At 38.6% G+C, this 9,348-nt stretch overlaps 1 protein-coding gene across 2 annotated transcripts; it reads left to right on the top strand.

The window, feature by feature from the left end:
- Positions 1-104: 104 nt before the first annotated feature.
- Positions 105-9,343, top strand: LOC119740756 (cytosolic 5'-nucleotidase 3-like). 2 transcript variants are annotated; one of them, XM_038216163.1, is made up of 7 exons: positions 105-311; positions 2,335-2,506; positions 3,479-3,611; positions 4,696-4,785; positions 6,116-6,281; positions 7,410-7,610; positions 8,939-9,343. In XM_038216163.1, exons 1-7 carry the CDS (start codon positions 192-194, stop codon positions 9,038-9,040), a joined length of 984 nt encoding a protein of 327 aa, XP_038072091.1. In that variant the 5' UTR covers positions 105-191; the 3' UTR covers positions 9,041-9,343. The 2 variants fall into 2 exon arrangements, with proteins under 2 accessions (XP_038072091.1, XP_038072092.1); XM_038216164.1 differs by lacking the exon at positions 105-311 and adding an exon at positions 1,586-1,615.
- The last annotated feature ends 5 nt before the right edge of the window (positions 9,344-9,348 follow it).

Below are 9,348 nucleotides of genomic sequence, written 5' to 3'. Positions count from 1 at the left end.
TCGTTATAAAAATGTTTGACAAAAACCTTCATCTGACAATAATTAAAATGTCTGTATTCATTTGTAAAATTATGATGCAAGCGCGCCCACCCGACGCTCGTTCATCGAGCAAGCATCAGCTGTTTCTTTTCTTTTCGTTTATCGCGCGCGCGATCGATGCTGGAGCAAAGAAGGCAGGAATTGCTTGCAAAATGTTGCGTTCGTCGTCGTTCAAGTTTGTAGTTGGAGCAGGACTAGTGGCTTTAGGAGCCGTTACGCTGACGTACGTTCTTAATGGAAGAAAGAGGAAGAGAACAAAGATTATTGAAATGGTAATGAACGTTGGTCCGAAAATTGGTCATGTCATGTCTTGTCAATGAGCCTGAGTGTTGTGCGCTTTCTTGCAATTCACGATATCATTCATTAGAATGAGCGTGCGTTCTTGAGAACGAGCACGCAATCTTCAGAATGAGTGCACAATCTTAAGTTAAGAGAATGAGCGCTCATTCTTAAGATTGTTTGGGAATTATGTGTAGGCCTATAATTGATGAATTCTGCCATGTCTGCGCAATCTAATCTTATTTTTCGCCTGGCGAATAATAATATTCTTATAAAAGTTGCGCTGTCATGGACAGTATAGCATAATTTTTCTACGCATTTCCTTTTTCTTTTTTTACACATTTACCTTCAATTTGTGTGTGATAACGCGCGCGCGTATGCAAGCATTACTTGCGCAGATAATGGAGGGTCGAGGTTATATTAAAATAAATTATCCTCGACCCTCCATTATCTGCGCAGGTAACGCTTGCAACGTGCGCGTGTTGTCACACACAAAGTGAAGGCGAGTGCGTAGAAAAAGGACCGTGTGGCTTTAGGGGGTCTGACGATAAATGTAGGGTTCAAACGGGCATGACAGGACGTTTTGTATGGGAAAGATTCCCATATCTGGCCATCACTCATTTTTCCCTTCAGTGACCTATCACAGTACTATCACTATCAGCCATCAGAAAATGATATGTCATAAAAAGTCAAAATTAGCAGAAAAAATGTTGAAGTATATACTGAGAAAACAGACCAGTGTCATAGGGTTTGTGCACAGGGTGACAAGTGATGGCCAGATATGGGGATCTTTCTGTTGCACTGTATAATATAAATATAGACTATAGACTAGTGTGTATTGTAATTCGAGTCACATAAATGCTAGTAGTTATCATAACATTATCCATGTCATTTACAGTCGCTGGATTGTGATGTAAATAACCAAATAACTGGAGGAAATTGATCACATTCACACCATTGGAGGAAAAAAAATATTGAACCATTTCAGTTTTTTTGCCTTGTTTTGTTTTCACATGTCATGAAATCAGGAGATATTATTTTTCCATTATGTTGCCAACTTGCATTTGCATTATACATGTGCATCATTTTGGTTGACAGTTTGTTATCATGATCATAAACATGCAGTGTTTATAATGGCGCAGGTAAAAGTGGGCGGGGCAGTACCATAGCCATAAACTATGCGTTACATGGCTGCTACATAAAGACAAACACGCATTTCTCAGTTTTTCACATCTACGACAGCTAGTACAGGTCATACCGGTGGATGACTCGCAGTGCAAGGATGCATTACATTGCGGTAATTTACTGCTCAAAATCTTTAGATAAATTCAGAATTGTTATAAATTTTCCAAGCTAGAATTGCATGCACAGGAAATGCAAATGCAGGGTGGGTGAAAAAAAAATGCAACCCAAATTGCAGGACCAATTTTTGAATGAAGTTTTGCCCGTAGCACTTTTAAAAATCTAGGATACGAAAGCCCAATCAATGAGCTTTCTTTTAGTATAAGAATCATTCAAATTACTCATGTACTTTTCAAGTTACAAATTTTAAACACAAACAGCCGTTTTAAAGTTCTGTCCAAGGATCACAAAAAAAAGGTAAACTTGTTCTTTCAGCAAAATGAAAACATTTCACATCCCTTTTGCTTAAAGAACACTGACTTTTTTGTGATCCGTGGACAGAACTTTAAAACAGTATTTGTGTTCAATACTCCGTAACTTGAAAAGTACATGAGTGATCTGAATGATTCTTGTACTAAAAGAAAGCTCATTGATTGGGCTTTCATATCCTAGATCTTGAAAGTGCTACAGGCAAACCTTCATTCAAAAATTGTGCTGGCCATTTGGGTTGTGTTTTTTTCTTAATAATAATAATAATAATAGTGGCATCTTATTAAGCGCAAACAGGTCCATCACTAGGTGACGCTCATGGCGCTATACTCACCCTGTAGAACACGTGCAAATTGTCTTGCAAATTATCAATTTACGTTTAATTTATTTATTTTTTACTTGCAGATGGACGAGTTCCAAAAACCGTACGTCCACATGAAAGATCCGGACAGGGTGGAGGAGTTGGTGACGCAGCTGATCAAAGACGGCAAGAGCAAACTCCTAGTGGTCACAGACTTTGACCGAACCTTGTCCAGATTCATGGACAACGAAGGCCGGAAAGTGCCCACATGTCATGGTAAGGGGGCAGACTGATTGTAATAATCAACGTTTCTAGTTGGAATGTCATCTAAGGTACATGTATTTTTGAAAAATTTGGGACTCTCATTACTGTCTATTAAGGTTTTGAAAACATGCAATACAAGAAAAACGACTGGCACATGAAACAACCAGTCCAACACCCCTTTAGTACTGCATCAACCAACTGTGTCAAAAGAAACATCCAGTACCGGTCTCTATTTCTACACGTCTCTTTATAGTCATGCCACCAGACTACTGAAGGGTCAATCTTTTCAAAAAGTGGGACATGTACCAGTCTAGTCTTAGGCTTCAAATAGAGATAACTTGGCTTCGCTCTCACTCTCGGTTGCAATATGTTCGAAAAAAATCTTCTTTAAAAATTGAATTGAACCAACTTGTCACCAAAAAAAAAGATCATCAATAAACATCAAGAATGAAGGGGTAGATAAAACAAATTTAAAAATTTTACTCCAATGGAGAGAAGCAATGCTAAAAGTACGTAACAGTCATTCTTACTGAACATTTGTGGTAGTACATGTACTGCCAGCTGCTCACTTGCTTTATCCCTGAAAACTGTCATGGGATTAAAGATTATTGTTCTAGTTATGCACTTAATGACATTAATCAAGCCATGGTTTATTAAAAACAGAAACAGGTATTACTAAAACTTAATGGAGTTTTTTATGCAGGTCAGGAATTGGTTGCATGTGTTATCAGCATATGCAGGGCTCTAAATGTTTCTGAGGACAAACAATTTTATATTTAAATGTGTGCTAAAATTAGGAAAAAAGTAAGAAGACATCGAGTTTTCATTTACAAAATGGGGTGCTGTGTAGCACTTATGAAGAAGTAAATGAAAATATAAATTTAAGTAGTGCTCACCAGTATTTGCTTTGCCAAATTTTCGGACATCTTGTCCTTCTTCAGGTTTTTTTTTACCCTTTTTAATCAATTTCCGACTCTGTCACAGGTGTTTTAGACATCGCCACAATACTGCCAGAAGAATACAGAAAGAAAGCGATAGCAACTCGCGAACACTACTACCCACTAGAGATGTCTAACACGCTGAGCAGAGAGGAGAAATATCAGCTGATGACAGACTGGTAAGGACAGATCGCTGATTCAGGGAGACTTGAAAATTTTACTCCCCAAAACCAACTACAATCCATTCCATGTCATCAGGGTTGGAGTGCTGTGTTCCAATGGTTATGGTGTTCGACTCATGTGCCGTGGTACGTACGTTCGAACCCTGACAGGGAACACGGGGCTGGTGTTCTTGGGCAAGACACGTCACTACAAATGCCTCTCTTCACCCAGGAGTATAAATGGGTACCTGTGAAGGTGGAGAGACCTGATCTCGAGCTGCTGCAAAATCTGGTCTCATGGCCTGATGAACAGGGGTAATAATTGTGAAACGCTTTGAGACTTGTGGTGTATAAAGTGTTATATAATCAATTATTATTATTATAGGTTTGACTGACTTTGCCACAAGAGGTTTTCCAGACCATGGGTTTAGTTAAAATTTGCATGAGTTTTAGGTCCCTAACCGAATCGATATTGGGTCAGTTTCATCAAATATTCGGTTCAAACATAAGAGGCTAAGAAAAACAAAAAGTTTTTAAACCAAAGTTCTCCAAGAGCTGCACAGTTATTACCCCTGATTATCATGCCATGAGATCTTTTTTCTGCAGGAGCTCCAAATCAGCGCAATCCGGTCCCTACCATCACAGTTGCCCATTTGTACTCCTGGGTGAAGAGAGACAATTGTAGTAAAGTGTCTTGCCCAAGAACGCAATCACCATGTTCCCCATCAGGTTTCAAACCCACGTACCACGGCACATGGGTCGGACACCGTAACCATTGGACCACAGCGGTCCCCAAGCGTCTTATAGGGGAAATGTACTGTGGTGAAATTCATGATTCTGGTGTGGAAAATTTAGAATTCTACCTTGTTAATAACTAACATCCAGTAAAGAAAGCTTCAGGTGTAATGAATATTTATCTCTAAATTTCCCCATGCTCAAAAGTTTTTTTTCTTGATTATTATTATTACTTGCCATCACAGAATTCTGAATTTTAGTGGATCAAAACTAAAACTTACGACAGCGGTGGCTAGTTCCATGGGTCACTTGTGTGAAACAGTCTGGCAAATCACACAATTTTGTGTGTTTTCTCTTTGCATTAAAGGTGGACGTCAGCGCACGAACTTCTTGTTGAATGCAATCTCAACAGAGGTGATATAGCCGAAATGGTGCGGGATGCAAAGGTTATATTAAGGTAAAATCTTCCTTGTATTTAAATAAACTGTTAAATTTTGAAGGGAGATTCCATTTCAAAAGCTTTGAATCGCAGTGCTTGTTTTATAAAGATCCATCCACTGTACATAATTGTTACACGTACATGTATATCACGTCTTGGATATTTGTCATTTCATTGGTTTATTATAAAAATGGCTGTTTACTTTATGTACACAACGTTGCATATAAATTACCTCATATACAGCGCGCTGCATAAAAATGTCCTTTTATCCACTGCCTTGCATGCACACGATGTGTGCGTTTTTAGGGCCTGCACGCCTCGCAACAGAGAACTGCAACCTCTCTGTCTCGTGTCTGACACTAAAGCTCACAGTAATCGAATGGCTACAATTTCTTGAATGGTGGGTTGAAATCATCTTTTTAACTTATTGGCATAATATATATTCCCCTGAGGGCACGTACATGTAATGTGCTAAAAACTGGGTACGATTCAACATTGTCAACTGTTTTGGTGCATTTGGAACGTTCAGTGCTTATTTTCGACTGATTTTTGTGGCTCTCTGTGAAAGATTGTATCCATTTCACAATAAATGTCATACTGAATATTGTTAGAGGCTGGTTTGTTCCAAGGTAACTTTACTCCAAGGAATGTTACAATCGGTACCTTCATTCTTTTTTGTCTCGCCTGAACGAAGTTCAGGAAAGAGACCTTGCAATCACTATGTCTGTATGTATGTACATGTATGTATGTATGTTACGTCCGTCGGTCCATCCGTATGTATGTGGTATTTTGGTTAAAGTTTCGAAAAATTTGTCTCATTTCAAAAGTGGAAGTCTAATTGGAACCAAACTCGGGTCATAGATACAACAAGGCCAATTTCATATGATAATGATGTCAAAGGTCACGTACCAAGGTCAAAGTTCACATACCAAGGTCAAAGGTCAACTGAGGTCAAGTTGTAAAATAGCCTGAAAATGTAAAATTGGTCTCATTTGAAAAGTTGAAGTCCAATTGCAACCAAACTTGAGTCATAGATGCAACATGACAACCTTCATATGATAATGATGTCAAAGGTCACGTACCAAGGTCAAAGTTCACATACCAAGGTCAAAGGTCAACTGAGGTCAAGTTGTAAAATAGCCTGAATATGTAAAATTGGTTTCATTTGAAAAGTTGAAGTCCAATTGCAACCAAACTTAAGTCATAGGTGCAACATGGAAACCTTCATATGATAATGCTGTCAAAGGTCACATACCAAGGTCAAAGGTCATCTGAAAGAAAACAGGCAGAGACGCGTGGTTCGAGAACCACCTTGTTTATTGTTATTATTATTTTTTGTGTATTTCAGGGAGCATAGTAACATCATGTTTGAAATGTTGGAGTATTATGGTGTACCTCTACTGATATTCTCAGCCGGCATTGGGGATATTCTACTAGAGGCCATCAAGCTAGAAAATCTTCACAGTTATCAGAATGTACAAGTCATCTCCAACTTCATGGAATTCAATGACGAGGTATGATTTCCTTCTCTTGGGAATCGATAAACCATGTGCCGACAAAGTGGATTTATAAGTGTATGCATGACAAATGGTACACAGTAGAACGCCACTAAAACGAACATGTTAGGATCCATAAAACTTGTTCGTTATAGTTATCGTTCGTTATAGTGATTGTGCATTATTGGGAGCCAAAAGGGATGTTCTTTATAGCCAAATGTTCGTTACCGCGGTGTTTGTTAAAGTGGCGTTTTACTGTACAATTTTCTTTGTGGTTAATTTCAATGTAATTAAGTTTTTGGCCTTTAATACAGCAGATGTATTCTCGTAAAACCTGTCTAGACAAAATTGTTTTAAAAATCCTTTAGATTTGCCCCATTATGAGTTCTATGAACATGTCAAACAGGTCATCAGTTTAGCCCCAACTATCTGTGGAAAAACAACAGCTGTTCCAAGAGGATTTATACAAAGATTAGCTATGCACAGTATGTGTGCACAAATTATGCTGCTGCCCATTTGTATATAAAAGTGCAGGCACGACTGGAGTTCAATATTAAAGGGGCACTAGGTCCTGAAATCCCCAAAAATGTTATGTTTTGGATTGTTTACTTAGCCTATTTCAAACATCTGGTTGAAAGGAAACAACCTAATGTCTTACCGTTCCCGAGAAAAGACGGAAAAAAAACGCTTGTTTACATCGGACATAACGGAGTACGAATACGTTTTTCGTGTCGTTCGCATGTACGCTATACACGTTGTGTCTTGGGAACAGCGCGCGGTGACCAATCACCAATGCAAAAAAATTGTGGTTTCTTTTGTCCGCAAAAGGCGAACACTTTACGCGTACGAATGAAATCACAACTAGCATCCAAACAGCTCAAATTTATGGGGTCGCAAAAGTGGACCCCGAAATTCGTTCTCGCACGCATAATACAGGAATAACACAAAAACGCCCAGTTTTGAAAGTTGTGTGGATGTTTATATCCTACTTTTAAAAGTTATTTCCGATTATCATCATCTCGTTCAAAGTGCGTTTTGTAGCCCAATTGGGCTGTTCCAGGACCTAGTGTCCCTTTAACCATACTGGGATTATTGACAGATTATTGACGGTGATAGTGATGATAGTTGAGTATTTTTTTTTTCTAGGACAAACTTGTAGGATTCAAAGGCGAACTGATCCACACGTACAACAAGCATGAAGCGGCAGTGCACCACCCTGAATACTTCGAGAGACACAAGAAACGAGACAACATCATCCTACTAGGAGACACACTAGGTGACCTGAGTATGGTGGATGGAATGCCATATACCAAACACACACTCACGATAGGCTTCCTCAATGATCATGTAAGTCAGGCACATTTTAAAGCTATAGTCCATCATTTGTAGCCATCCGAAAAGTAACTGGCGTAATTATTGTTGAAAAACAAACTTGGTTGAAAGATAGTAAGGGAACTAAACTCCCTGTGAAATTATTCTTTCTGGGAAGCTGTCATTTTGAAGTAATCAACGAAAGAAGGCATTTCCAACGGTGATTCTTAAGAAGCACCGTAGGAAAATTTAAATTAGTAGTTCGTTTTGTTATTCAGCGCAGCGCGCACAAGTATTGGAACGACGTACACGCGCGCGCGGTTGTTGTAATTCGTCGGATCAGTGCGCGACGTCGCGTATAGCTGCAATTCAAAACAATTCAAAACATGATTCAGTAACTTTTGATTTGAAATTGAGATCTAAGAATGTTGTTTTTCTCGGAATGTACAGCTGAAGCTTAGCTGAAACTTCATCAGGTTAGTTACTCAGTATCCTTCATTAGATTTTGAACTCTCTTGTTGCTTCAAACGAACAAAATGCACAAATTACAAATGATGGACTGTAGCTCTAAAGGGAATGTACAACATTTGCTTTTGCTGCAGTTTTCAGAAATAAATGGATTTGGAGGATTAATATGTTATAGCAAATATTGTTTAACTGACTTGTTTCACGTTTTGGGCTTGTAGATGCTGGAAAAACCTAGAAAACCAATCATGTTCTTGTAGTCTGGTTCCCTGACCCCACTTTAAGATGAAACAGAGAAATGTATAGACTTTGGGGAATTGTAAGGCCAGAGAATCAGTCTGGCAGGCTTGTACCCCTTCACATGTGTGTAATCAATTGCAAAGAAAATGCGGAGCAACTGTTATGAAAACTTTGGAGTGGTTTTTGAAAAAAAGCCAGTTTTCTCCAACGCTGGTCAGCCGACCAGCGTTGTCTGGACATGTGGCTGTTTTAGACCAATGAAATTACAGCATCCAAAGACATGATATAACAAGTTGAATTATCGCATTCCAATCTGCCTATCGCCTTCTTGCAATCTTGGTGGCCAAATTTGAGATTTCATTGTTAGATTAAGAAGTACATTTTAGTTAGCTCTTTGAATATAAAATGAATTTCCTGAAATGGCATGGAATTAAACCATTATTAATGTTCATTTAACATGGGGGCCTATTGCATCATCACTCCATATTCATCAAAGTGTAATTGATGAATTTAGTTGAGTTGAGATTTATTTAGTTTCATAATTTTTATTTTCTCAAAACTTTTGCCTCCCTGTTTGCTGTTAAGGCTTTGAATGTTAACTTAAGTTATATTTCAGCCCTTTTTTTCTCTGACTTTTCTTTTCTTATTTGTTTTTGCAGATCGAACAGAATCTAGAGATGTACAAAGAAAATTTTGACATTGTGCTGGTAAGTGACGAGACGATGGACCTACCAATCGCAGTACTGAAGAAAATCCTGTAAAGCGAGGACGTCAAGAAGTGGGGTAACAAAAAAAAACGGCAACATACAATTGGGAAAATGAGGACCATTAGGAAAGGGAGGACAAATATACCAATGGTCCTCAGAAGCGAAATTTCAGTCAAGGGCCCTCTGGCTTGCAAAGATTCCAGGCTGACGATTTTAGAGTGTAAAGGATAATGAAGGACAACTATGCCATGTCCTCAGAAAGATATGGAGTATGAACAAATAACACGTCCTCAGAATGTGTATATGGGGCAATACTATGTCCTCAGAAAGATATATTGGGAACGGAGTACCAGAGAATAGAA

This window comes from Patiria miniata, unplaced genomic scaffold (genome assembly GCF_015706575.1).
Source record: "Patiria miniata isolate m_02_andy unplaced genomic scaffold, ASM1570657v1 HiC_scaffold_5, whole genome shotgun sequence".
NCBI lineage: Eukaryota > Metazoa > Echinodermata > Asteroidea > Valvatida > Asterinidae > Patiria > Patiria miniata.
Note: the sequence above shows the minus strand (reverse complement) of the source record. Positions and strands in the feature narration are given on the sequence as shown.